The 26,825-nt window shown below is 33.8% G+C and overlaps 5 protein-coding genes across 16 annotated transcripts in view; 2 read left to right on the top strand and 3 right to left on the bottom strand.

Annotated features, from left to right (window-relative positions):
* Positions 1 to 1,680, bottom strand: part of LOC117231840 (lachesin-like) — a 180,417-nt gene extending 178,737 nt beyond the window's left edge. The window contains exon 1 of one of the 2 annotated variants that reach the window (XM_033490681.1): positions 1,000 to 1,680. The gene's annotated coding sequence lies outside the window, so the exon portion shown is untranslated. The remainder of the gene's footprint in view (positions 1 to 999) is intronic. The other variant, XM_033490678.1, reaches the window with a different exon arrangement.
* A 6,715-nt stretch (positions 1,681 to 8,395) lies between these two features.
* On the top strand, positions 8,396 to 11,967 carry LOC117231806 (L-galactose dehydrogenase-like). Of its 4 annotated transcripts, none has more exons than XM_033490609.1 (8): positions 8,396 to 8,537; positions 9,500 to 9,640; positions 9,792 to 9,909; positions 9,999 to 10,160; positions 10,225 to 10,458; positions 10,544 to 10,675; positions 10,761 to 10,933; positions 11,795 to 11,967. In XM_033490609.1, the coding sequence occupies exons 2-8, from the start codon at positions 9,504 to 9,506 to the stop codon at positions 11,868 to 11,870; spliced, it is 1,032 nt and encodes a 343-aa protein (XP_033346500.1). In that variant the 5' UTR covers positions 8,396 to 8,537; positions 9,500 to 9,503; the 3' UTR covers positions 11,871 to 11,967. The 4 variants fall into 4 exon arrangements, with proteins under 4 accessions (XP_033346500.1, XP_033346498.1, XP_033346497.1 ...); XM_033490607.1 differs by having other exon boundaries at positions 8,423 to 8,488; XM_033490606.1 differs by lacking the exon at positions 8,396 to 8,537 and adding an exon at positions 8,606 to 8,649.
* Positions 11,968 to 12,044: 77 nt separating this feature from the next.
* Positions 12,045 to 13,338, bottom strand: LOC117231807 (N-acetyltransferase family 8 member 3-like). The gene is made up of 2 exons (XM_033490610.1): positions 12,872 to 13,338; positions 12,045 to 12,688 (listed from the first exon to the last, which is right to left on the bottom strand). Exons 1-2 carry the CDS (start codon positions 13,168 to 13,170, stop codon positions 12,178 to 12,180), a joined length of 810 nt encoding a protein of 269 aa, XP_033346501.1. The 5' UTR covers positions 13,171 to 13,338; the 3' UTR covers positions 12,045 to 12,177.
* Positions 13,339 to 13,796: 458 nt separating this feature from the next.
* Positions 13,797 to 21,837, top strand: LOC117231805 (KH domain-containing, RNA-binding, signal transduction-associated protein 2-like). 4 transcript variants are annotated; one of them, XR_004493024.1, is made up of 9 exons: positions 13,797 to 14,001; positions 14,756 to 14,877; positions 14,957 to 15,073; positions 15,220 to 15,532; positions 15,654 to 15,783; positions 15,859 to 15,978; positions 17,556 to 17,656; positions 20,822 to 20,931; positions 21,258 to 21,837. XR_004493024.1 is itself a non-coding variant. In XM_033490604.1 (8 exons), exons 1-8 carry the CDS (start codon positions 13,797 to 13,799, stop codon positions 20,827 to 20,829), a joined length of 1,116 nt encoding a protein of 371 aa, XP_033346495.1. In that variant the 3' UTR covers positions 20,830 to 21,837. The 4 variants fall into 4 exon arrangements, 3 of the variants coding, with proteins under 3 accessions (XP_033346495.1, XP_033346493.1, XP_033346492.1); XM_033490604.1 differs by having other exon boundaries at positions 20,822 to 21,837; XM_033490602.1 differs by lacking the exons at positions 20,822 to 20,931; positions 21,258 to 21,837 and adding an exon at positions 18,444 to 19,378 and having other exon boundaries at positions 15,669 to 15,783.
* Positions 21,838 to 22,990: 1,153 nt separating this feature from the next.
* The window catches only part of LOC117231804 (transcription factor AP-2-epsilon), a 200,058-nt gene continuing 196,223 nt past the window's right edge, over positions 22,991 to 26,825 (bottom strand). For all 5 annotated transcript variants that reach the window (XM_033490599.1, XM_033490600.1, XM_033490595.1 and 2 more), the window contains one exon: positions 22,991 to 26,736. In XM_033490599.1, the coding sequence (XP_033346490.1) occupies positions 26,599 to 26,736 (138 nt within the window). In that variant the 3' untranslated portion in view covers positions 22,991 to 26,598. The remainder of the gene's footprint in view (positions 26,737 to 26,825) is intronic.

The raw sequence follows: 26,825 nt of genomic DNA, 5'->3' as shown, positions 1-26,825 counted from the left end.
GTGTAATTTCGTACAGAGGGAAGAAACCAGTTTCGTTGGTACGCGGCAACAAAGTGTCACAAAAGGAAGTGTAAAAGCGCTTGTCCAGATTTAGAACCTCAATTAAGGCTATGGAGAAGGAGAATCAATGCAGAAACACCGAGTAATCCATCCACTTCCATGGACCGCGACAGTGACTTTTGTTCAAGTAGCATGAACAAGCAAATATAGAGATAGAAAGAGAGAGGAGAGAGAAAAAGACGAAAATAAAAAAAAGGAGACAGAAATAAACGGGATGCTACACCATTGCCCATCGACTACTAACCTAGCGTTTCGTTTCTGAGGCTAGGAAACGAAGAAAAAGAAAGAAAGAAAAATAAACAGTCGAAGTTAGCGATCTTCGCGCATTTCTGTTTTGAATGTGTTCTATTATTCTATTCGAAAGGAAGCGTGGAAACTTTGCGCGATTAAAGTTCCTCCATTGTAGAAAGTTAATCGTGTGGAAAATGATTCCGTAAAAATCTCATTATTTTTTTCTTTCGTTTAACTTGCTTTAAGCGATTTTATACATTTAACCGGTGTATTATCGGGATATGAAGAGAAAATATCGTTCTTAACTATGTACCGAATGAGGTTTATTTATGCGTACTTCATAGATTTATGTGCAATATATTAATTATTATTTTTGTCGTTTTGTTAATTGGTTCTAAATTTGTTAAAAATTTACAGACAAACGAGTCGAAGAAATTGTCGAGTCTTTGAAGTCTTAATTTTCTAATATATTTTATAACAAAAAAAAAAAAATAAAAATCTTGAGATCTGCTCCGACTGGCTACTGCTATTTAATAGATATGGTTCGTTATTCAAACTTTCCACGATCTAATCCATAATCTTCACGTCCCTATTGTTATATATTCCATCATTCAAGGATGTCGAAAGCGTCGAAACAGCCGATCGATCAATGCGATCATCCTTTTGTTCCGAATAAAAATCAACTATGATAAAAAACTTGGCACTTACCTTATCTAAGCGCTCCTCAGCCTCGAAAATCCCAGATCCGTGACACCCTCTACCGCTGTAGCACCGGTGACATTCTTATCCCCTCATTGGACGCACCTTCAACACCCTTAAACACTGCACGATGCCGCGCCGTTCACGTTGTATCACACAAGAATCACGTATCTGGTTAACTACGTTTCTCTGGCATGTCTCAATCCGCGTGCCTCAACGACGATCAAATTAAACACGCCCCCCTTCTCGAAAGCTATCCTGATTTTCCGGACCAAATAAACAATTTAAACGCGTCTTTGATCGACATACGACTTCTTTTGCTCACGAACCGGAACATCACTCATATTCGACGAGCAAAGATAACGGAAGAGCTCGATCGAAAAAATAAATCATATATAAATTTTTGCATAAAACCCGGCTCAACGATCAACCATGCTTTACGTTTGCTGTCATGATCTGTTTAGGTTTTGTTTCGCGACGAGACTCAAGGAATTTACGACAATATAGAGCAGTGACACTCCTTAAGTGGTTGAATGATCGCGAAGGCTGTCGCCGCGTTCAGCTGTCACGTTCAGCCGGTGAAAGAGTCGATCACGTGGCTTTTCGTACGCCTCGCCGTCACTCGCATCTAGCAACACCGTTACACCTTCTCGGCGATCAGTCGAGAACTGCGTTCACCACGGCTCCCCACCCGACGCTTTGGGGGCAGGACGCTCAACGTCGCTAGCTAGACACGACGCGCGGCGTCGCTCCGCCTCCACGTGCAACTACCTGCACCCCTCCGCCGTGGTGAGCCCTCACGGTTTCTCTACTCTTCTTCCTTGTCCGTTTTTGGCCGGTTTGCTTCACGCCGCTCTTCCCCTGTTCTCTTCGCGTCTGATCGTGCCACTTCACGCCGCACCTCTTCCTCAAGATGACCGGAGAACCCTTTTCCACGATAGAGCATCCCCTGTGACCATCGACACGCTTCTTCCGATCAAGTTTATTATAGTTAACGGATAAAAGCGGTCAATATGTGCGAAGATCAGTGAGCTAGGAAAAAGAGAATAATTTTGTGGTTGATACTTCCTGTATGCTTGATACGAACTTGAAGTGAGTATAATCGATTATGGGTTTTCATTTTGATTTGGTAATTGAGAATCGATAATTGGGATAAATGGATTGGTACTAGTGTCACGATCGGTGGTGCATAGCGATGGTGGATGAATAAAATACGATTTGAAAAATATGTATAGATGAAATTATGAAAAATTAACAGATATCGTTGAAAACACGTAGATTGTATAAAATATTTTTCAATGTGACACATAATCGTTAATCCCGACATGACTCGTAAGCATGAAAATGCTGAGAGGGATATTGTATCTCTGGAAGAACACTCCGTTTTTGGCAAGTGTGCAAATTCCGACAGATCCGTTACATATGTAAATTAACGTTGCATACACGTTTTCTCTATTCACGAAACCATCGCAAGAAGAAACATCAAGCTTTCTCCAACTCCAAACGAAACAACGAATAATACAACTTCATAGATAAAACTATACCTCTGTATGTACGAACGTTCGTAATATTATTTCTCATTTCGCGTAATAAATCTCTGATTAAAGCTTACATCTGCTTCGTAAAGCGTGGTAGATGAAAATTGTTAATAATCCGATAAGGAATATCTGTTTGTTAAAATGAACTCCATTTTTAATACGTAGTACGCACAAAAGCAACTGTAACGCGTGTAATCGATGGAATGGCAATCTACTGTCCACTTCGTTAATGAAACAGATATAACGTTCGAAATGAGATGCAAATGGCCCAGGGTGTGGTTGAAATGCAGATACGAGCGGCGAAGTTTTTATTTACAACCCCTATAACGAGACCGACCAGCATAATGCGTTTTTTCGAATGGATCGGTCGTATTTCTCTTCGTTGTCGGATGTATTTCTCTTGTCACTTTCTCCCTTCCCCTTACGTTCCCCTTTTCCATTTATCAATCCCTAGCACGGTGATATTTTAAAGACTTAAAACAGCTGACGCACAGATTTGAAGTACTTCTGACGTAAACCTTCTTTAATTTTTTTACATCTGGTTAAGTCCAACGAATTTCACTTTTCCGTTGAATCGTGTACTTTGGAAGCACTATTTATCCTTTTTCCTTTCCCTAATCCTCTGTTTTGCGTGCCATTTTTTTATAATGTGCCTGAAATTTTTATAATCTAGCGTTCATAAGAATCTTTGGGAAATATTCTATGAAAAAGCAAAAACTATTTATCCCCAGATAAAGAGATAATACTTATAATACAGAAACTTCGGCGCAGCCGTAAGCTATAGATGACTACGGAAAATGATGAAAAATCCAGTTTAAAGCATAAACGAGATAGCTTCCGAACCAAAAGCTTCGTCGTGTCTTACAGACGCTTTCCAAATTTTCGATTAAGGTTCAGTGATATTTGTCATCGTTCTCTATCTCTGAGATATCGATTCTGTGGAACGATAAACAGAGAATCAAACTAATCGTTGAATCTTTCGATCAAAACGAAAAAAAAAACGAGAAAAAAGGATCACGTGGTGCGGTGAAAATCTTATTTGAGCATCTGTGTTACGATGAATTAGAGTTAAGACGCTATATCTGCCTTTTAAATAACGTTTTCTACGATACTACCGTTTTCGCGTGACAAGGAAGGAATCGAACGACGGATAATATTTGAGTTGTCGAGGCCATCGAGTCTCGACACAGAAGAGATGAGGATGCAGGTTAAGTAAGTGGTTAGGAAGACGGCGTTGCCCAAAGTAATGGAATAAAAACACTCGACCTCGATGTTACCATGATTGATTTGGGCGGCATTATCTTTCACCTTCTCTTCTCGTCCGGCAAGTAGATGTGTCAAAAATTCCATTGAAAAACCCTTGTTTCTTCGTGTTTTATGAAAACAATAAATGTCCATCACCCAGGCATTATTTCCTGGCTTTAATGATTTATCCTTCTCTTGTCTTTTACTTCGGATTACCAAATCCTGTTTATCAAAATGTATCCATAGCAATTAATCAAAGATCGAATAAAAAATAATATTTGGATACCTATCATCCAACTTTCCAATTGTTATTTTCTACGAAGCTAATATATAAATAAAATCCATTACTTGCTAAGGTTGTCTAAAAAATTACTACAAAATATTCTGTAAGGCAAGATCGTCGACGAACGTGTAGAATGAAATACAGCTCTTAAAACTTTTATTTCTTAAAGAATGGAAATTAGTTGAAACGTGAAATGTAACGAACGTAGCGTCGCTGAAATTACGAGAATCAACTCATAGAATGTCGTAAAAGTAGAATGTTCGGTTTCATTAATGTGCACAATACCAAACGCATACGTAGGTGCTGGGAGATGGTAAGTAGTACGTGTTCCGCAGCCCTTTTATAGATCCGTGACTGCTTCCGATACCGTATACGCCGGACTGTAATTAGTCTGTAGGACTGGATCCAGCTTTCAATGGACCTTCAATGAGCGCTACTAATGACGACCGGATGACGCATCCGGAATGCCTGTTTAAATGATAGTATGCTAATTCAATGGCAAGCATTTCGTTTTTGCGCATATCGTGAAACACATCTGATTTCGTGTTTCAGTTAACACCGTACTTCCTCGTTGTCCCGTCTAACAATATGCATGGCGCGTGTAATCTATCCTAAGAGATACAAGAATTTCCTAATGTAAACACGTCGTCACGGTGAATCGATATTTCGATTATTATTTTTGTATAATGTGCTTGATATTTAACAATTTTTATTACATTTCTCAAATTCTATCGTTGATGCGTCGAATATAGCGAAATTTAAAAATTACGCAAAAGCCTGTAAACTTTCCGAATCGAAGAACTCTCAAGCAGAGTTACATTATTTTTTACGACGCAACGGAATTCGATCATTCCTGTTCGATTTTCGATAACATGACAATGTTTGATCTAATACTAGGTTGGATTTACGTATAGAAGGTATAGGAAGTAGATCGGGGGCGAATGCGAATTCCTATGCGATCCCTGGCCGGGAAGGAGGACTGCGAAAGACACGAAAACGTAAACAGTGACTTAAATCACCGTACACGCCTCGGGGAAAGATCGAAATACGGTGTACGTCGGAAGGATACCTCGGCGAACGTGGCGGAATGATGAGGTGTCGCGCTAGAATAGACAAGGAGGACTTTCCGGTCCGCTATTCCATCCGATTCCGTAATCCATTCCGGATACCAACGGCGTTCTACTCCTTTTTTCTCCTTTTTCCTCCGTCGTCCTTCTTCAATCGGTCGGGAAAGGCGATCCAGGACAGGATACAGGACATCAGTCTTTTCTGTCTTCGCTACGTTCAGGGCTGCAGATTCCACCGAGAAATTCCACGCTCGATTCGTCCTCTTGCGTTCAATACAAGCGCCGCTCTCGGATTCGCCGCGTACCGTGTTCCGTTTTCCTTTCATGGACTCCCTTTCTTCCATCGTGGAATCCTCAACATTCAAATATTCCTTTACGTGGAAAGGGAATGAAGAAAGAAGGGAGTAATCCAAGTAAGACAGGACAAAGGAACGAAGAAGAAGAAAGAACGAATCGGACAACCAAACGAAGAGAAGAAGGGCGACGCGAGAAAGCAAAACGAAACGAACAGGTGAAGGTGAATGGTAAAATGAAAATATGAAACGAACAAAACGACGACAGAGGTGGATCGTGCGACGGGAACGAAGAACTAAAATTAGAATAGAACCAGGACGGAGAGAGGGGCCATGGAAAGCGGTGGAAAATCGAAAAGGTGGTTAAACCGAGAAACGGTGAAACGAGTGAGAGAGCCGGGACAGCTACTTGCGAGAGGTTGGGTATACACCGGGCTCGCATTCCAAGCAGACTTGGTGAACCGGGTTCATTATTTTCTCGTTATAAGTTTCTACAACTCGAGCTTGTTGTCGTAACGCTGTTAACGCGGACGCGTCGCGAATTGTTAAAACGGCTGGCGAACGATCAGCGCGCGTATATATTCGGCGGCTTCCTTAAACCCCGTGTCACGCGCCGCCCTACCACTTCGTTCCTTTTCATCCTGGCCTCTACTCAACCGCCACTCTCATCCTCTAATACCCATTCCTCGCTCTACTCCCCCTTTATCCTCTTCTTTTTTCGTTTATTAATAAACGAGCCACTGTCACTTGCCTCTCTCTCTCTCTCTCTCTCTCTCTCTCTCTCTGCCTTTCTTTTCTTCAGTCTTTTTCCCTTCAGAGGCGGAGGATATTGGAAAAGGCAGAGGGAAGAACAAGAGGACGAAAGGAAAAGCTAGTAACGACACGACGAAAGGCCAGTACTCGTCTCGTTGTTCCTTTGCAATACCCAGCGGAATTATTGAACAACTCGGTGACTTGATGTGCTAACTCTAACTTCCTCTCGAACACGGCAAAGTGTTACCGTTGAAAGTGGAGCACAGTCACAAGTATCGTGAGCGTCGTTCGTAAAGGATCGCACCTGACGATGCCGCTTTAATGGTGACTTTAATTGTACCCTTTGATTTCAACACGTTCCGTACACTGTCGATTCCATGCGCCCTCTACGCGATTTCTATCCCTTCTATCTTGCCAACATTAAAAAGTGACGATATTCACGGACGAGAGGATTGTTGCTCGAAAAACTAAGGTTTCTTGTTACTTCGTGTTACCTTTATACAAGTGTTCGGCTACTGTTTCAACATAATTTAAGGACTAATTCTTGATGCCCAAATAAAATGAAAATCAAGAATAAAACATTACGTTTTTGGCTTTGTTTTTTTTTTTAGTTATTGACAATTAAAAATCGGCCAAAATATCGCCTGCACACGAGCAAACCTCCTTATACGAACAAAGGAAGGTCAGCCTAAGTAGCGTGGCGCACAGCGATCCTCATCCGAACGACACATGAGCAACAGCTTACCTCGTACAAGTTGTAGAGAAGACTATGGTATTTAGAGACGTAAGCAACCCCGCGCGACGTTTTGCAAAAGAAATGATAAATTGAACGTTAAACCTACTTACTCGTGGAAAACCATAAGAACATATCGAAAACTGCTCTATGAAATTTGCGCGAGTTTTTGTTAGCCAAAATGTATATATTTGCAGAATTTTCGGACATGCAAAGTATTTTCAAAATAGACCAATGATTATGGGATACCGGTACGTTAAATTGTGTGAAATGTATGCAAGAAAATACAAGAAGAAAAATATTTGCAAATGGATGAGTTAACTCACAGTAACTGAAAAACAAAGCCGAAAACGCAATTTTTTATTCTTGATTTTCTCCTTAAATTATGTTGAAACAGTAGCCGAACATCCTGTATACCAAGAAATGAAATAGGAGTGATACAGACATACCGCTTATCTTTGTCATACGAGTAATATTAAAAACTTTAAACTCAAATCGTGATTCGAATAGCACTTACGGAAGATTAATTAAACCTTGCAGAACATTAGAGAAAGTAACGTTCTCGTTGCTTAGTTGCCAATCATTATGAAATTGGTCTTTACGCCCTTTGATAATCTTCCCTACGTTCACCATTTAAAAGCTTTGGAAATTGAAGAAATTGACGAAAACTATAGAATACGATAAATTGATGATAGCCATTCGACGTTGGCGAAAGAGTTATAAACAAATCGTTGGAGAATTGAAAACGTTGAAATAGCAAGCCGGGCGTTCGATTCAGGCGGTGCAAATGAGTGGAGCGATATTAAAATCTACGCGGGCAACAGATGGGCTCGGATAGCTTTACGATGCTCGAGCCAATAACGAAAATCATTAAATTAGCTTTAACCGCCGGTGCACGGCGTACTGTTAACAGCGTACTAATTTTATTATTTAGTAGTAGCATAAAAATCCTGGAATTCCCTTCGTTACTTCTCCTGCCGACGCAATTCACAGGCTTTTAAAGTAATAAGTTCATCCGTTTGACTATGTTTTATTTAGCTATTACGCTTACATGTGTATGTACCAACATTGTACGATATAACGTAAGGTTTCAAAAACTACTCTTATCTTTGCGTAAGTGTACGTTCAAGAAAGAATTGTATATTAGTAAATATAATGTATATCTTACCTTATTTGTGCAAAAATTCACACCAACGAAGGATATTTTTTCTTAAAAAAACGTGATTAATGGGTTTTCACGACATGCACGCGTTCGAAGTTTGACATGACAGCCATATTGCTTTTAACGCTACCAGAAGCGTGGAGTTGGCGCCAATTTTCATGTACCGAACATCGGTAACGTGACGTCCTACAAAATTTTATACGTATTTGATCTGTAACTGGCGTGTACCTCGTGTGTACTGCCTAATGGATCAATATCGCACAAATAATGTTCGAATTCATTCAATTTAAGAAGATGGCACTACTGGATTCGCTTAATGCTCATAGCTGAATGTTTACAGCCAGTCCTATTCTTATCGTCTTAGCATTGACTTCTAAGTTTGTAAACCGTTGGAAAAGGGGAGATTTATATAAATTCTGTACACGTAATTTGAAAACAGATTTTATTTGTTTCTGTATAAATATAATAGATAAGTAGATAAATAGAGCATAGTCATATACGTTATATATAATCATAATCATAACAAAGTGTATATATAACATATAGTTATTACATCATGAGATTCGTTACGCACATTCGATTCGTGTTAATATTGTTTATTTGAAAGTATGTTTATTTATCACACGTTCAAATGAAGATAATGTTATCGTGGAAAATGTCACTTTCTCACTTCTATCTTCGAGAAAGGTGTACGCGCTCTATTCAAAGTGTCTTAGTCCTTGAACGCCAAAAATATAAAAGAAATATACTTATATTTGATAGACATAAGAATAATGTGTTTATTCAAGTGCTCCTTACGCTCCACTATGAAAATCGTGCGATGTACTTTAAGTGTTAAATATAAATCATCTTACACGTTAGTATTTAAAAATTATTCGTGAGATTTAATATGATTACGGCTAACGCTAACTCAATTCTTGAAATACAATAGAATCTTATGGTAAAAACGTAAACTGTACTTCAACCACAGACGTACATACATATATATAATATACATCAAATACGAAAAAAATGTGAAAAATTTTTGAAGTTTATAGCGAAAAAAGTTTAGCCTATACAAAAAAATAAAAAAATTTATGTATAATAAAGTGGTTTTATTACAAAAGTAATAATGTCCCTGCATACGGCGCGTATGTATTATATTACTATTGCTGTTACACGTAGTCATACAGCAACACAAGAAGTTTCGTTTCCAATATAAAACTCTATTCCCGTTTATTACTTTTATTTTATTCTGTTTGTTTAACATCACATAATGATGTTCATACTATTTATATTCCAATATTTAACTGATTACTTCATCTTTAAAACGTAATATATTTCATTCCCTTTCTTAAATATCCTAACTAAAATACTTTCCACGATGTACACAATTAAATTTAAGAAAGATATACTAACATTTCTACATTTAATTAATTTCGTTACTAATATTTAGAAATATGTTACCACCGACATACGTCGAAGGTTTTCATGATTTGGAAGCCGTTAAGGCTATGGAATATAGACCTTTCGGCAAAACCGGATTGATGGTCAGCAAATTATCATTTGGTGGCGGACCGCTTGGTTGTCATTATGGGTTGGTACTTAATTTTTATTCAAAATTTTATTCCATACATAACATAAGCTTTAATATTTATAAAAAAATTATGAAAAAAATGTTTTTATAAATATTTTTAAAATTTAATATTACGATAATTTCATACTTTCATATGTTGATACGGCGACAGTACGTATGATGAAGGTCAAGCAATTGAAGCGATACGTCAAGGAATAAAACAGGGGATCAATTACATTGATACCGCACCATGGTATGGTCAAGGTCGCTCCGAAACTACTATTGGAAAAGTATTCTTTTTTGCATATTATAATACACATATTAAATATATATCTTTTTCTAATTTATTTAATGTTTAATGCTTATTTAATGTATCTAGGCACTGAAAGGCATTCCACGTAAAGCATATTATATCGCGACAAAAGTTGGACGATATGAATTAAATTACGAAAATATGTTCAATTTTTCCAAAGAAAAAACTAGAAGTAGTTTCCTTAAAAGCTTGCAACTTTTGGGTTTGGATTATGTTGATGTCATCCAAGTAAGAACCATCAACTTTTTATGGTTTGTTTCATTTATCAATTAGTAACATGTATTTCTTATAGGTTCATGATATCGAATTCGCACCAAGTTTAGACATAGTAATTACACAAACCTTACCAGAACTGTCAAGACAAGTTGCGGAGGGCAAGGCAAAGCACATTGGTATCACTGGATATCCGATATCTATTTTGAAGGAATGTATTGAGAAAAGTAATATTAAAATTTCTTGCGTACTGAGCTATTCAAGGCATACGCTAATAGATAATACTTTGTCTGAATATATTCCATTTTTCAAGGTAGAGTTTCGCAGTAAATTAAATATCCATATTTCTCAGAATAATACTTGTTAAACTTGTTTAAACAAATGTACCAATTTTTTAGGCACATAATATTGGTATAATTAATGCTTCTGCACCATGTATGGGACTTCTAACTAATAAGGGTGCACCAACTTGGCATCCCAGTTCAGAACAAACGAAAGAAGTATGTGCAGATGCTGCTGCATATTGTAAGGTATATAAATTTGAAACATTAACATAATATACATTTGTATTTGAGAATACTTTATTTATGACATAATGAGAACTTATCTTTGCAGGATCATGATATAGAATTAGCCAAGTTAGCATTATGGTATTCTATGCAATGCAAAGATATTGCTACATATTTAGTTGGAATGCAAAATTTAAAAGAACTGCAGATAAACCTTGATGTTGTTAAAAATGGAATTACAGATAAGGAAAAAAATGTGCTTCAAGAAATTCAGAAAAAGTAAGTATAATATTAAAATAGCTAGCTTTTAATTACTAACAGTACAGTGGAAAAACGTTTTCTTATTATATATTATTTTATTTCCTTACATAATTTAACAAATAAACCGCGTTATAAAATTTTACTAATAACATATATAAAAGTTTTTAGCAAAAAAAAGAATTCTTTTATCACACTCCAACTTATGAAAACAAACATAATATATATAAAGTTATATGTACAATTATGCCATGTAATATATGTAGTAGTAAATTTTAAAAAATTATATTTTGTATGCCATATTAAATTAGTTAATACTATTTTATGAGTGATTCATTCTAGGGATAGGGCAATGTATTCTATAAAATTACATGTTTCTTATCTTGGATATAAAAATTTTAATTAAATTAATTTTACAAAATAATTAGAAGAAATATTTGTGTTGTAGTAGTCGTCTTGTAGTAATTATTTTGTGGTAGTAATAATCAATTTTTTTTATATGGATTATCATGTTTTTATAAACCATAAACTCACATATTTAAAAAATCATCCATTGTGTTCCATGTGCCAATAGTCCCCGTTCTCAAAGATTTTTAAAGTATCTGATCTGACATGGGATTACATTCTATCTACTATATTTCTGTGATAAATAAGTACCTATTATACTTAAGTTGATATGAATTTGGTAAGTTGTCAATTATTAAAACAAGAGTTCTCGCTTAATAAATCATTTGGACTCATAACAATAAGGCAATGGTTAATTGACAATACATGAAATAATTCAATTATACTTATGTCCAAAATTAAAAAGATTCAGAAACAGAAATTAGAGATTTCTTCTTATAATAACGAAATATAAAATGATCCTTCTTTTCATTCCAGGTATTTATGTAAAATAACAGAGAAACACTGGGAAAACAAAGAACTTGAAGCATACTGGGAATATATGAAAAAATAAGAGAAATATATTTTTTTGCACATAATATCATTATACTGTTAATATCGTTTTCTATAATATGTTAAATGCTAATATACTAATAAATTTGTATAATAAATTTTTTACAAAAACTATATTTTTAGTATATTTAACTTTATATAACACAAATATTTTAATAAACTAAACTATAAATGCAATCTTTAGATATGTTTTGGAAGATATGGTCTCAGACTAAAATATTTATAAAAATCTGGTTGTGTATTTAAAAAAATATCAGATCTAATTCTTTCTTTTTAGATTTAATTCTTCTAGACCTAATTCTAAATGCTTATTTATTAAGCATTGATCTAGTGTAAACTACAGGCATATAATCAGCTTCACCAGGTTTAATTTGATATGTCAATTCATACATTAACACAGTTATAAGTGAGCCCAAAATTGGTTTGTGGTACATTTGTTGCAATTCAAAACCTTTCTTAAGAGATAGCTCTCTCCCACCATCTGTATATTCTGAAGCAACAAGATTAGCACAACTGTATCCTTCAGTAATAGCAAACTGCACAGCAACATTTATAAGGCACGAAGCTATTCCTTTTCTTCTATATCGCTCATGTACATAGAGCCTTTTGATCCATGCACCTTTATCTAATCTATAGCTTTTACACAAAGCAATAGTTCCTACAATCTTCTTAATCTGAGATGAAATGTCAATGTTTGAATGACGAAATTGTTGTTCTGTCATTATGGTATAATGTACATTCTTTGGATTATGTGTCATTAGGTAAGGTTCAAATGCTTCAGCAACCCAAAAGCATGAAAAGGCATTAGACATATAAATCCTGTTATAATAAATGCAGAAGTTTTTATGTTAATATTTACTTTTATCTGAAATACTTTGTTTTCATAACAAAAATTTCATACAATACTATATTAATACATTTTAATTATGGAAAGAACTATAGTTTTGATATTAACGTCTTAACATTAGCATTAAATAATACATACATATAAAAAGTTTTTACCTTGGTATATTAGAAACTTCTTCATTAACTTCTATAGTTTTCACAGTAAAAGCTATATAAGTTCCAACATATACCAAAAAAATGACGAGAGGAATAACTAAAATGCAAACTGTCAAGGGCAATCCAAAAAAAATAAACATTATAGCGGCAAACAATATCATCAATTGAAAAGTCAATTCTTTAAATACAATTCCCAAAAACGTCGAACTTAGAGAAGACATTACGCCCGCTTTCACTAACTCCTTACAATTAATTTCATCGCCTGGCTTATAACTTCGTACTATTATAATGTGATTCATGTTGGAAAACAATTATCTTACTCTTTACAACTTTTATACATAATTAACGAACGAAATGCAATAAATTAAGATATTGCGAGGTTATATTTTCGATATGTTCGCCATCTGCAGCTAATACAAATATCAAATTAGTAATTTGCTCTCAAGTATGTGTATATATATATATATATTAATATCTGATTAACATTATTTCCTTATTTAATATATAAAGGGTCGGTAAATACTTGTTTGCTCGCTAACAAGCTTTCTATAATAAAATCAGTCATTAATAACCTAATGAACTTTTTCTAGATATATGTACTGAGTTACTCCATAGATTACATAATAAATGATATAATTATAAAATTTCTGGCAACATTTTTTAATGTAAATATAATGTAAATTATCGAATCTTGGGTAAGAATATACGCTTCTTTCATTAAACTTACTGATTATTGATGAATATATGAATATACGCCTTAAGGTTATCTGGAAGTGGGAGAGTCAGCGTTCAGCCATTGCTACTCTGGTCTGAAGACGCGTTGTATGTGAATGGTCTTCTGTACTTTGTCTAATTATCTCATTAACGAAATTGTTTTCTCATTCAATATCTTCTGAAGTAGATATCTAATAAAACGGTGGTAATCATGAGTGAGCGGCCGAGTAATGGTGAATACAAGTATCAAAGGGAAGAAAATGCCGATTCGAAGGTAAGAACATCGTCGGAAAAGGAACGTGATGAAAAGGAACATCAGGTTGACAAAGCCGGGGAATATGTCCGGGAGCTTTTGCAAGAAAAAGTTGAATTGGATTCGCAAAAATGGCCTAATGCAACCAGATTAATTGATCAAGGTGAATGTGAATATTGCTCTATCATCAGTAGTCATTGTTTTTAAATCGTCTTTATTATTTTTAATGGCCGTGTTTGTTTTTTTACTGTTTGTATATTTATTTTTGTAATTTACTAACATAACTGTTTGTACACGATTTGTCGGTTTTATTACTTCAAAGTCAAACTGGATAAAATATTTAAGGTTAGATTCTCATGTAAGCGAAAAACAGTTTGCACTTTGTTATTTAATTTTTCTAACATTGTTTCGAATATACTACTAATTCTGTACACAAATTATATCACATTTGTTAATGCAATAAACAATAATTAAAAGGAAACATCAAACTTTTCCGTAATAAGTAAATTTCAGGAAATACAAACGTATTTAGTTTAAAGAATCAATATTAATATGTATGTAAACCTATGTCATAAACCATTTACGTATTTTTATATTGTTTTAGTATACAGATTAATTTCTTTAACACCTGTATATTATGAGTATATAACTTTAAACATCTATTAAAGAAAAATGTATTAATAATTTATGAATATATAAATAAATTGATATATATTTTATAACTTATTACAATTTTTAATATTTTTCAGTCTAATTTGTAATGCAGATTAATGAATATTAATAACTGTATATGTGCTTATATCAATAAATTTCTGATTACAGTAACAAAGAATAAAAAATACGTTTTTACTATCATTTATTTTTAAATCTGTATTTATTATTATCATAGAATAAAAAATAATTGCTTTGTTCTATAGAAATTCAAAAAACTCAAGCTATTGGAAAACCAGTTAGAGATCTTAAATATGTGGATATTTATCGCGAAAAACCAATTCGGGTGTCAGTTAAAGTACTGGTACCGGTTCGGGAACATCCAAAGGTAGTAATCGTACTTTGTTATAAGTATCCCCAATTTAAATAAATATATGAATGAAATTATATCTTGAAATTATGTACAGTTCAATTTTGTGGGAAAATTACTGGGACCAAAAGGTAATTCTATGAAACGTTTACAAGAAGAAACTATGTGTAAAATGGCTGTACTAGGAAGAGGATCTATGAAAGATCGTCAAAAAGTAATTTTGTATTAAAAATGCTGAATTTTGAATTTTTATTTGATTTAGTTTTTTGGTTATATATATATTTATTTTTGCTTGAAGTTATTATTAATATAAAGTTATTATCCCTCTATAAAATTCTTCGTCAACTTACTCTAATATAGGAGGAAGAATGTCGTATGTCTTTGGATCCAAAATACGCACACCTTTCGGACGACCTTCATGTGGAAATAACAGCACTTGCACCTCCGGCGGAGGCTTATGCTCGTATTGCATTTGCATTGGCTGAGGTTCGGAAATATCTTATTCCCGATAACAACGACAACATACGCCAAGAGCAAATGCGCGAAATGGAAATGAGCATGACAGATGATCCAACAAGTGGTGATGATAGAAGGCCTTCTGTCAGAGGAGTACCAGGTGCTGGAGGAATATTAAGACCAACCACAAGACCAACGATGCCACGATCTTCGCGAGGTAGTGATATTTTCTAATCACCAATCTTTTAGTAATGTCGTGTTAGAAAATTATGTTCTACATATACTCTGCTTTCAATGTTAGAGTGAACGAATTAATTTCAAAATATATGTTTTTTGAGCTTCGTCTATTTTAGCGGCGATACTTCCACCACCTTCGAGCCGGGGACCAATCTCACGTCCTGTTTCAGCGAAAAGTAAAGTGTTCTCTATCTTAGATCGTGCAAGAGTTGCAATGGATCAAAGTTATGGGTAAGTTTTAAGTTAAATTAATTACCGTAATTAGGTGAATATTGTTATAAATTCATAATATTATATAATATATAGTTATGAGACTGCTACTCCACCTCCAAGTAATCGTGTCGGATCTCATCATGATTACGATTATCACACATCAACGGGCAGTAGCAGCCGATACGGAGACCGACATTATACATCAACATCAGGGTAAGTATAATTCTAGCAAAGAGTTAATTCATCAAAAATGTTCTTATCCGTTATAACTATTTTTCATGTTATACATTTACATTATCAATCCTATCCCTTAATGTCTCACTTGACATAAATAAACGAGGTAAATATTTCAAACATTAAATATAACATAATAAAGTTTTATTAACAAGTATTATGGTTACGTTATGCTGCTTTTCGTAACAACTTATAAAAGGTATATATGTATAATACCAAAATAATTAAAATAATTGAATATTTTATTTAAATATTTAAAATAAAAAAATTACTAGAGTCGGGCGTACGCGTAATATTTCTAATCAGTCATATCGCAATTATGAAGCCGTAGCAACGAACCTTTTATTTTATACTAGTATGCGGTTGTTTGTTCTCGAGATATCATTGTATCGTATCATTTGATAAAATCCATAATAATTTCCAATTTCGTTATTTATAATGTTCTTGCATAATCAGATGTTTTTGTTACACATTATGACTAACCTATCACGACATTAACCCCTTCCCGTGCTTTAACGAGTCTGACTCGTGATGCAGATTTTGGCCCAAACATGAATATCACGAGCTAGGCTCGTGAACAGATAATCGGGCCAAACATGAATATCACGAGCCACGGTCGTGAATAAATAGCTTTACATCTGTCAGAGTGTTTTAGAAAATATCATACCATGGAGGTTTTTTAGAGTTGTAAGTATTTTCTTATAAAATATCGATTCAAGGTGAACATTTCTTATTATTGAATTTTTTGTTTATAATATGCTATTTATTGTTAGCTGTAATATTATTACATTGCTTAGGATAAAATCACATTTGAAGACTCTTGAATTTCTATTGAAGTATCGTTTATTCATGAAATATAATTTTGAAACTGCCATCTATTACAAAATATAATATATTTATAATATCTATAAAAGGAAGAAGGATTAGAGTTTACTTCCACAACAGCAGTGTCGCGTAAAACTGACTATATCATAGGTATTTGCATCTCGGCTTGTATTGTGACTGTTCTTGAGCATCAGTCTGGTTTGTTTATCACGCTTTGACGCCTATCGCTTGGGCCCGAGTTTCGTCGAGCTATATGGCACGGGAAGGGGTTAAGTCACGTGTGCTCAATTATGGAATCCAAGTCATCCTTTTCTTATTGCTACTGCGCAACAAACGTATTTTGTGGGAAAAAGTAGGTTACCCTGTTCGAAAGACGTTTTGTTGCCATCCAATCCATCTTTTAAGCAGTACATTGGTACAGTCATTTCTTGACGGTTAAATTTACTTACTGATGTGACCCAAAATGCATTTTCAAGAGCGCTGCTTTCTTTCAGAGTATATTGCAAATGTTTTATAGTACAATGATTTTTAAAAATAAATGTTTGTTTCTTTGCACACATTAAAGCTCTACTCATTTCCACAATACGATAACTAATATTTGTTCTCGTCTCAATCTTTTTTTTTCATTATCCTTCTAAAGTTCCACATCTTTTTCTGAAATGTGTGAAATGCAAACAAGGTTGAAATGATTTAGGTTCTTAATGTGTATTGTACTTTTATATATCATTTAGAGATGATATGTATCCTTCCTCGAGGTACACAACCTATGAATACGAAGACGATGCTGTCCCGCACTCGTCGCATAACTACTACGAAACATCAGAATATCCAGGTAACATGCTTCTCATTTTACATTGTTACTACTTTTTTTCTAGCATAAAAATATAACACGTAATTGTACAGAAATTATCATAAACATACACGCATGTGTGATATGTTGGAAATTAACATAATAGCAATGGGATTAAAACTTTTTAATATATAAATTATACGTAGGCAAATTTTTCCTGATTTATCAGTCATAAAAATAAATATTTTGAATTCAGCTAAATAAAAAATTGATAATATACAAATTTTAAATGGAAATATAAATACGGCCAAAAGTTTAAAAAACATTAATAATTGTTTCTTGTAATTTTTTGAACGATTTATTATAACAATTTCGTACTCACGATAAAATCCATAAGAATTAAGTAAAATAATAAGTTTCGTTGTTTTATACGAAAATCTAGAAATTCCATATTTCTCGCACAAAAAATAATACACGAATAAAAAGTTCAACAATATAAAGTGAAAATAATTTCCATCCACTATTTAAAATCGAACTATATTTTTTCGAAATCGAACTTAAAGAGTTTCCTATAATATCCTAAATATTAGAGCATACCCTCAACAGACACGGGATGCCTTCACATAACAATGTGTGATGTTAACTGAATTATTCATCAGCTCATTCGCAGCTATTTTCTTTTTAAAACATTTAAAATAACATAATGCTCTCGCTTCGTGTAGCATATAGTTAGGAAATTATTCGATTAATATCATATACACATATACATCGTCGTGGTGCCCTTATTTAATAAAAATAATGCAAATAAATCACTCCATGAAATTCGCAGAGGAATCATCGAGCCGCGCATGGAAATCGTACAAGACGACAACGACATCGGGCTCAAGCTCGCGCTACCGCAACGCCCCGTATTCACGACCTTCCAAGTAAAAATCCATTAAAGAATCATCCAAATATTTTCTTAATTTTATCTTGTCCAAACAATTCCTGGATTCTGAAGCGAAACAGCGATCTTTCTTTTTTGGCTGTATTGTTTCTCATAGCCCTAAATCATTGACGTATAATCTTCCTAACACACGGCAACTTACGATGCCGGCAATGCCAAAACCTAGTAACCGAGATCGTTCTTAAAAGAAAATGGAGGCACTCTGAGAGACTAACACGGTAAACGATATGCAGATGGTATTACAATATTTCATGGTATTGCGACGATAGAACCAAACGGATATAACGTAACTGCCATTTCTTATCGATTTGTCGAGGGTTTGCCAAAGGAAATTTTCTACTAAATGGTATTAACAAAACTTTCGTCTATGATCACTATGTTTCATATACTCCTTCTTTGGAGTAAAATTTATCTAGCATAAAAGAAACTTTTACGTTCGTGAATAATTTGCTTGTTTTCTTTATTTCTATATAATAGAATTTTTTCCAGTCGTAGTGTAATAAAGCATTCACATGCTTTTCAGATGTAATTCTCATGGCTACTGGATAAGTACTAAAACTCGTAATACAATGAAAGCTGTAATCAAACTGTTTCCTTCAATTGCGTTTTTTATCGCGAACAATCGTACATAATATTCAGCCCGTAGACAGTCTGGTTTTCTATGAAAGCATTGAAAGATAGAGAAAGAGAGAAAAAATACCTCCCTTCAAATCCTTTCCTCTCCTGAAAAATATGTCACGTCAGAGTGGAAGGCTAGAGGACCAAGAGGATCAGTGGAACGAGACACGTAAAATTGTCAGATAAAAAAAAAAAAAAAAGGAAAGAAAAATGTCGGAGCTATGTCACATTTTTCGAGATGTCAAATTTCGTATCTTTTTATATAATTTCATTTTATATGCAGTTTTTTTTCTTTGTTTTGTTAATTGGTACAATGTATAATGAAGTTCATGACATGTAAATAAGTGATTTTAGTTCTTAATTTATATATATATATATATACATATATATATAAATTGTTTATATAATATATAATATATATAATAATAATATATATATACTATATTATATATATATATAATTGTTTGTATATATATAAGACATACATACACATATATATACATAATCTTTTTATTTTTTAGAGAGGATCTATTCTTTGGTTTTAATATATGATGCTTTTTAAATGTTGAAAAGTACATAGCTCAGACAGTCGTGTGCGTTATAATAAATAGTAATATGTCTAAAATAGAACAAAGTACAATATTGTAAATGATGTTCAGTGGCAGATAACCGTATATAAATTAATATTACATAAGTTACATATAATTATGTAATTATATAGTAATTCATTTAATATTAATATGTATAGTATCTACGAGAAAAAAAAATAATTAAAATGACGTGTTGGAAGCTTAAAATGACATAAATAAATGTTAAACAAAAATATACGTGTATAGTAGCACGTTCCAAATATACGAAGTGAAAAATCGTGTAGCTTGTAAACATACAGTAGCCACAACATTACGAATAGAAAGAAAAAAATTGTGTAATCATATAGTATAAGGACACAAAAAAAAAAAAACAAAGATAAAAAAACTTGTGCGTAACTTATAAACATTTTTCCGTTTTTGAACGGGATTTAATCATTTCTGCTATACATATATCTATATATAATTCCCCTAAACTGAAATAAATAAGAAATGTAGCGCTATTATAATAAGCTACATTTTGAAGCTTTAAATCAAAATCCTAATTAATCAATAGTATTATAACTTGGACGAAAATAACGAAATGTTTTCAGATCTAACCCATAATATTAAATATCTTCAAAGATCCATAAAAAAATCTCTTCATCAATATATTAGTAACTTTCATTTAATATGTTTACTTTAAATCAGCCACGAAATGTTAATTAATGTTAAGAAATTTTGTCAAAAAAATATAATAAATCTAATTTAATTTTCCTTAAATATTTAAGTACATATGTTTCAATTACGATAATATAAGCGAGAATAAAAATTAAAAAATATTTGTTATATTCACTAAATGCCAATCGAATACGTGTTTAATTTGTATTAAACTGGATTTATCTTGCTATTATTTAAACTTTTATTAGCAATAAACTTATGAGAAATACAAAATAGCAGTGTCACTGTTGTTATATACTATTGTTATACATATTTTTAGTCTAAACTGATTGAAGTTTCGTTATGAAGTACTTAAAACATTTACTTCTAACATATCTTTTCATGTATCCCTCTCAGGTGTATAGAAGAATACGGAAGGTTGCGCGGGAACACGTTTTCATGGATTAAAATATTTTAATCCTATCCTATTTCTCTGTTCAGTGGACTTTGAAGTGCCTTGAAATCACGTGAGTATAATTTTATTATTGTAATATAACATTCTAATTAGTTTTAAAAGTACCTATAAAATGTAAAAAGTATAATCCAATTTTATTTTTACATACAATATAGCTGCTGATTTTATTTGCTTGCATAATGTTACCTCAAGATACTTAGACGATTTTTTATTCTTTATTGATGGAAATAAAACTAACATTTAGTGAGAAATAAATGAAGTTTTTTTTATAACTTAATAGTTAAGGCATCAATTTATTTTTTAGCCTGCATGTTCAATTTGATTTGCTTCTTTTGTTAATTTCATACTAAAATCTGAGATAGTAAGACTTTCTTCCAGGCAATGGAGTGTACAGACCATGCACAACATTGTGATTACATCAATCGAAGAAATAATGATATTTCCCTCTTAAGCACTGACCGGTATGGTGAAAATTAAGATATGTATTTTAAATATCTTTAAAATTCCACATCAATCCTTTCAGCACAGTAGACAAAATTTTAAACAAATATATTTATTTGGTGTATTTTTGCGATGTCGTTGTTTGTTAGAAAGTAGAATTAAAAATCATTAGTGATATATAAAATAGTTTGCGAAATACTCGTAGCAACTTTATTAGATCTAATTAGTGTCAATAAATGTGATCTCTTGTTCTTTTACACATCTGATTTAAAATCTATACGGTAATATTTAATTAACTTAATATAAGTCATTTTTAAACCGGTCAAGCTTTAAGGTAAAAGGTATAATATAAGGTAAAACATTGTTAAATTTATTTCTATAATATTTTAGGAATATAAATCTAACTTTACGATTTTATAGTTAGTATAAATGTATATTATGTGGATATGTGCATCCGATACTTAAAATAAAAAGATTGAATCGAAAATAAACAGATCGAGTGTAAAGATCCAATGAATATTTAATTTTTATTTTGTAAGAGTCGTAAAAGTAATAAGTGTTGTTATTTTCTTAATTTATATTTAAATAATGCGCGTACCAGACAGAAATTATAATCTTCTTCGGCAGGTGGCGCTATTGCAGTATCTTACCAAAATGGCGTCTGTAAACGCGGTGCGTATAAATTGAAGTATTGGATAATTGAAGTATTTGTCCTTTCTTCTGTGCAAACGTTTTTAATCAATATTTAAGAGTGGTTTAGAAGTGTAGAAACTAAGTTGAGATGAAGTGTTATTTTGTAACTAGTATTAAGACGATTGCCTACGTAAAAATAACGCAATTTATCTCGCACGGTTTGACGTGCGCCATCTCTTCAACAGTAATAGGTACGTATATATGAAATTGATATTCATATTTCAAGATTACTATAAAAACATATTGTATACTTATAACTTTATATTTTTATGTTAACGTTAAATTTCTTTGAAATAAATTACTACAAAACGAAAACTTTTGAACACTTTTCATGTTTTACATTCTTGCTACATAAGTACGTATTCGATACTTTGAATTCAACGATCATTAACATTATGACGCTTTAATAAACTTTCATTATTTAAATAATTTTTATAATTTATAATTTATATAAAATTTGCCTTAAAATTAAAAATTCATTAATACGAATGTTGAACTCAAAGTATTCAGTCGTTAAAACCCACTTAAAACGATTAAATAGGATCATACTGAACATGAGTGTGTAAGTTGCTTAGAAACAATATTCTTATTTATTTATCACACACCAATATACAAAAATGAACTGTAAAATCAATATCAGAATATAATATACTACGAAATTCAATTAATAAAGATATATCTGAGTATCTTACAAGATTAGAATGATGCTTCAACTTGGAACAGAAATGATCTACAACATTCTTTGCAGTTGGCACAGAAATTCTGGTAGAAAAACGTCTTTTTACGGCCGTTCTAAGGATTATAAATAAGTATTAATTTACGGGACCTTAAGTCTAACGAGTCGCCTAAGTAATCGTGAATGAAAATAAGGGTTCTAGGATTTTTATCTGTTTTTCTTTCATTCTCATGATCTAACTAAACTCACGGCGTTGGTCTTAAAGCTGGAGGAAAGTTCTTTTCCTATTTTTCGTTACCTCTTTTCTTTCTTCCTCAATTTTTTACCGAAGAAAACTGCGACCGAAGCGCACGCAACATCGCAAGAGGAGAAAATTACATATATCGTTGGACATAAAATTTGTCGACGCAATAAAAATCCGATACATTAATCGGGATTAGCGTGAGTTACTTTGAGTAAACTTCGAAGGTTGTGTCTCTTCAGTAAACGAAAAAACGGAGAGATATTTGATGCCCTCCACGATCACGCTAGTACTTCACCTCTATGAAAAAACATGGAATGATAATAGTAATTTTACGTGTTCTTTTTTTCGCCTTTCGTTTTTGCTTTGCGTTATCCGTTTATGTCTTAGTAATATTACGATTATATCACAAGAAAGATTCAAATACTCTGTACATATTATCCCGGAACGCGAGACATTTGATCAGGTTTCTTAATCTTACATTTACATACGCTTAAGATTTAATTACAAAGTTAGATATGTCTCAGGTTCACCTGGTATTGTACTTCAACGCAATCTCTCGTGCTTCTACTCCGCGTTTGCTTGCCCGATTTCTTTCCCTTCTCGCACGAAACTTTTCCAATACTTTCGATATCATTATATCAACAATCGAGATCGTTCCTTTACTACGATCCTTTCATTTGTAACTTCTACGAAACGGGAGTTCGAAATGCGTTTCGTAGAAACTTAAACGGTGATCTTCCGGCATTCGTTCGGTATCTTCGGCTGCTCGCTTCTAGTCGCTGGTTCTTACGTTTCTAAACTCGATATCGTTAATTGGCACATCTCAAATGGCAACTTTCGCATTGGCACGATGAAAATGATCCTCGGAAATGATCCTTAGACTTTTTGTTCTTCTTTTTCTTAAATTTTTCGGCACCGACGATCGCACACGCCCAAGCCTTGTTCCGTGTTTCCTAAACGAAATTCGTAGAGCAGTTGTAACAAGGAGCAAAATACGTAGTCGAATTACCGATGATTGATACACTCGTTACTGGAAATCGCTAAATTCGGTTTCGCAGCATCAATTTTTCTAAATACGTACAAGTTAGAAACAAACAACCGATTGAAACGTATATCCCAATCGTCGAATGAATGTAAATTGTTCGACGTCGTTTAACGATTCTTTTGAAAGTATATATGTTATATACGTTACTCGTTTATTCGATCTATCCGTCGTATCAATTACAGAGATTGATGGAGATTTATGCTACAAATCTATGAAAGTTACGTGTTATTACGTAGCAAGTACGCGAAGTGGATCGATCGAGCGCAATAACGAAGCATCGAAACATCGTCCGAAAATTGCAACGTTAAATAGGGATCATCGTGTTAAGAGATCATAAAAGGGTTTTCGTGTGAAATTATGTATAGCTGATCGAAATATTAATAGAAATACTTGGAGAGCGAAGTTCGCACGGTATACCTCCAACTAGCTATTCAAGAAGAAAATCTTTTATTACGTGGATGAATTGGAATGGATCTCGATTAAAAATTCGAGTATGGAATAAAAGTAGCTCTTAATACGCGTTCAATAGAAAACTATCTCGTATCATAAATCCCTAATTGACTACCAGGAAATCGTTCGAAAACAGTGTTATCGTCTTGTATGCGAATAACAATCGGCGATTACCGCGATAAATACGCAACTGCAGCGAACGATGATTCAACCATTTTCGTGTCCATATTTTGATTTAAACAAAACGTGATCGGTTACTAAAGCAGTAGATAACGACTTTAAATTAATACTTTTTTAGCCTCAGACGGCTGTTGCATGTTCTCACCGCGTGAATTTTCATCTTTTTCCTTATTCGCTCGTTTAACATCTTTGTCTAGTCTCGCATGAAATGATCCAGATCATACGTTTCCATACTCTCGTGGAAAATCGTCGTGGAGATTCTAACGAGAGGACCAGGACAAGAGATGAAAAGTAGACGATAACGTGAAAAAATTTCGTGGCTGAGTCCATAATTTTAATTTCCGAGTTAAATATATTTTTTGTACTACATTTCTGGAATGTAGTACAGTAATTGTACGATAAATTGGTTTCTTTTACGATAAACGAAGAAATTGAGCGATAAGAAATCCCACAAAGGACGCCCGAATCATAAGGTGAATGTACGTTTATAAGGAAACTTGTAAGGACCATGAATATGCTTTTGCATATAGCATGTTTAGATATAAATGAAGTTGAGTTGTCTATGCGGTAGACTCAGTCAGTCGATATAAAGGTGGTCCATAAAACTTTTGCAAGTGGATTTACAGTTGCAGACATAAAATTGTAAGTTGTACGCGGTATAGAGAGCGATATATCACTACGCTGACAATATTAATGCTTACGTAACAGCGTCATGATCGATACTGCGCGTATGTCGGGCGCTCGGTAATGAGCAAAGAATAGTTATGCTTGAGCAATATAAATAGTCGACCCAAAAATTATACGGAGAGAAATAAAAGTTTGCTGTGAACTGCGCTTCTTTCTTTTTTGTCGTACCTCTGTGTGTGCTTTTGATTATCGATCGATTCGTCGTATCGATCGAGTCGTAACAGTGGACGCAGGCGTAGACATCCAAATTCAATTAGTCCGGATATATTTTTGTGTATTTTTTTTTAAATAGATTTGATTTCTTTAAATAAATTTTTTTATCTGGAATTGAAAATGAATTTCTAGCCATCATCTGAATCTGTACATTTCACATTATATTTTGTTTTATTTGGAACTTTTAATCATTCCATTGGATTGTATTCTATCGATAAAATGCGAAATTTGTAAAGATCTGAGCGAGAATAAGTCGTAACGATTGCACAAACGTTTCAACTATCACTAAAGCTATCACAAGTAATCGTAATGCGTATAAATATCTTCGAACCGTTTGATGTGCGATCGCACACGAGAGAGAACCTATGAAAATAAACGGGGAAGACGTAATAAAAGTTTCGACTCTATATCATGATGATCGCGGATCCCGTCGAATCGATCGATACGTTCTTTCTCGTTTGACACAGATGCGTTTCAAGACTGAGCAGGCAGTGAAAGAATAAACGGTAATTACATTTCATTACAATTCCTATATTTTACTCGAGCAGATCCTTGTTGTAACGAACGTAATCGCGGATCGATCCGCGAATCAAAGATCCTTGATGTTTCTTCGAAACGATATACAAGTACGCCGACTGTGTTCTTTCCGTTAAACCGAGGATAAATGAAGTATAGTGTCTCGTTTATATCTCATTGCCGGTCATTTCGACTCGACCAGATCTTCGATGAACCCTGTCTGAGGTCCACGATTGCACATTTCTTGTGACGTCTCGTCATTCATTTATCTAGTACACTTTCGACCAGCCAACCTCGGCGAACACGGATATCCGCACGTATCGCGCCAATATTTCTTCGAGTAGGCCTCCTTTCTCGTCCATTCTCTTCGTTTCTCTTCATGTTTATTTTTCTCTCTTTTCTTTTTTTTTTTTCTTCATTATACAATGGAGCTCGTGGCTGCGCGGACATACGTGTCGTTTCAGTGGTCCACCAGAAGCTGTTCGCGATTAGCAAAACTCGCGAAAACTCAGTTGTACGGCCAGGAGTGCCTGATTGAAGTGACCACATTCGAGGTAGGCGGGTCCTCTGGGCGTCACTTCTTCATGTCGTTCATCAACGTGCCGTCCTTGCTCTTATTCGTGTCGAGGTTCGATTGCTGACTACTTGTCACGCCGCTCCCGTTGCCTGGGTACATCTTCTCAAGGTGATTCAGGGACTCGCTTAGGAACTTCTGTAATCGATAATTTCGATTATCTAAATGAACGAACTGATACTCGAAATCGTTAATCGTAGAGATATCGAAAAGATAGTTATACAATT

The sequence above is a fragment of the Bombus vosnesenskii genome, unplaced genomic scaffold, assembly GCF_011952255.1.
Source record: "Bombus vosnesenskii isolate JDL3184/JDL3185 unplaced genomic scaffold, Bvos_JDL3184-5_v1.1 scf7180000013274, whole genome shotgun sequence".
Lineage (NCBI taxonomy): Eukaryota > Metazoa > Arthropoda > Insecta > Hymenoptera > Apidae > Bombus > Bombus vosnesenskii.
The sequence above is the reverse complement of the archived record's forward strand: the minus strand, read 5'-3'. Positions and strand labels throughout refer to the sequence as shown.

Excerpts from the sequence above, each read along its gene's own strand:
- LOC117231806 (XM_033490605.1), top strand. The coding sequence starts at position 8,838 with ATGTGTTTATTCAAGTGCTCCTTACGCTCCACTATGAAAATCGTGCGA. Across the intron at positions 9,910-9,998 it reads CCGAAACTACTATTGGAAAA|GCACTGAAAGGCATTCCACG; the intron begins GTATTCTTTTTT and ends TAATGTATCTAG. Across the intron at positions 10,459-10,543 it reads AATATATTCCATTTTTCAAG|GCACATAATATTGGTATAAT; the intron begins GTAGAGTTTCGC and ends CCAATTTTTTAG.
- LOC117231805 (XM_033490601.1), top strand. The coding sequence starts at position 13,797 with ATGAGTGAGCGGCCGAGTAATGGTGAATACAAGTATCAAAGGGAAGAA. Across the intron at positions 14,002-14,755 it reads AACCAGATTAATTGATCAAG|AAATTCAAAAAACTCAAGCT; the intron begins GTGAATGTGAAT and ends TTTGTTCTATAG. Across the intron at positions 15,979-17,555 it reads CATTATACATCAACATCAGG|AGATGATATGTATCCTTCCT; the intron begins GTAAGTATAATT and ends TATATCATTTAG.
- LOC117231807 (XM_033490610.1), bottom strand. The coding sequence starts at position 13,170 with ATGAATCACATTATAATAGTACGAAGTTATAAGCCAGGCGATGAAATT. Across the intron at positions 12,689-12,871 it reads GAAGTTTCTAATATACCAAG|GATTTATATGTCTAATGCCT; the intron begins GTAAAAACTTTT and ends TTATTATAACAG.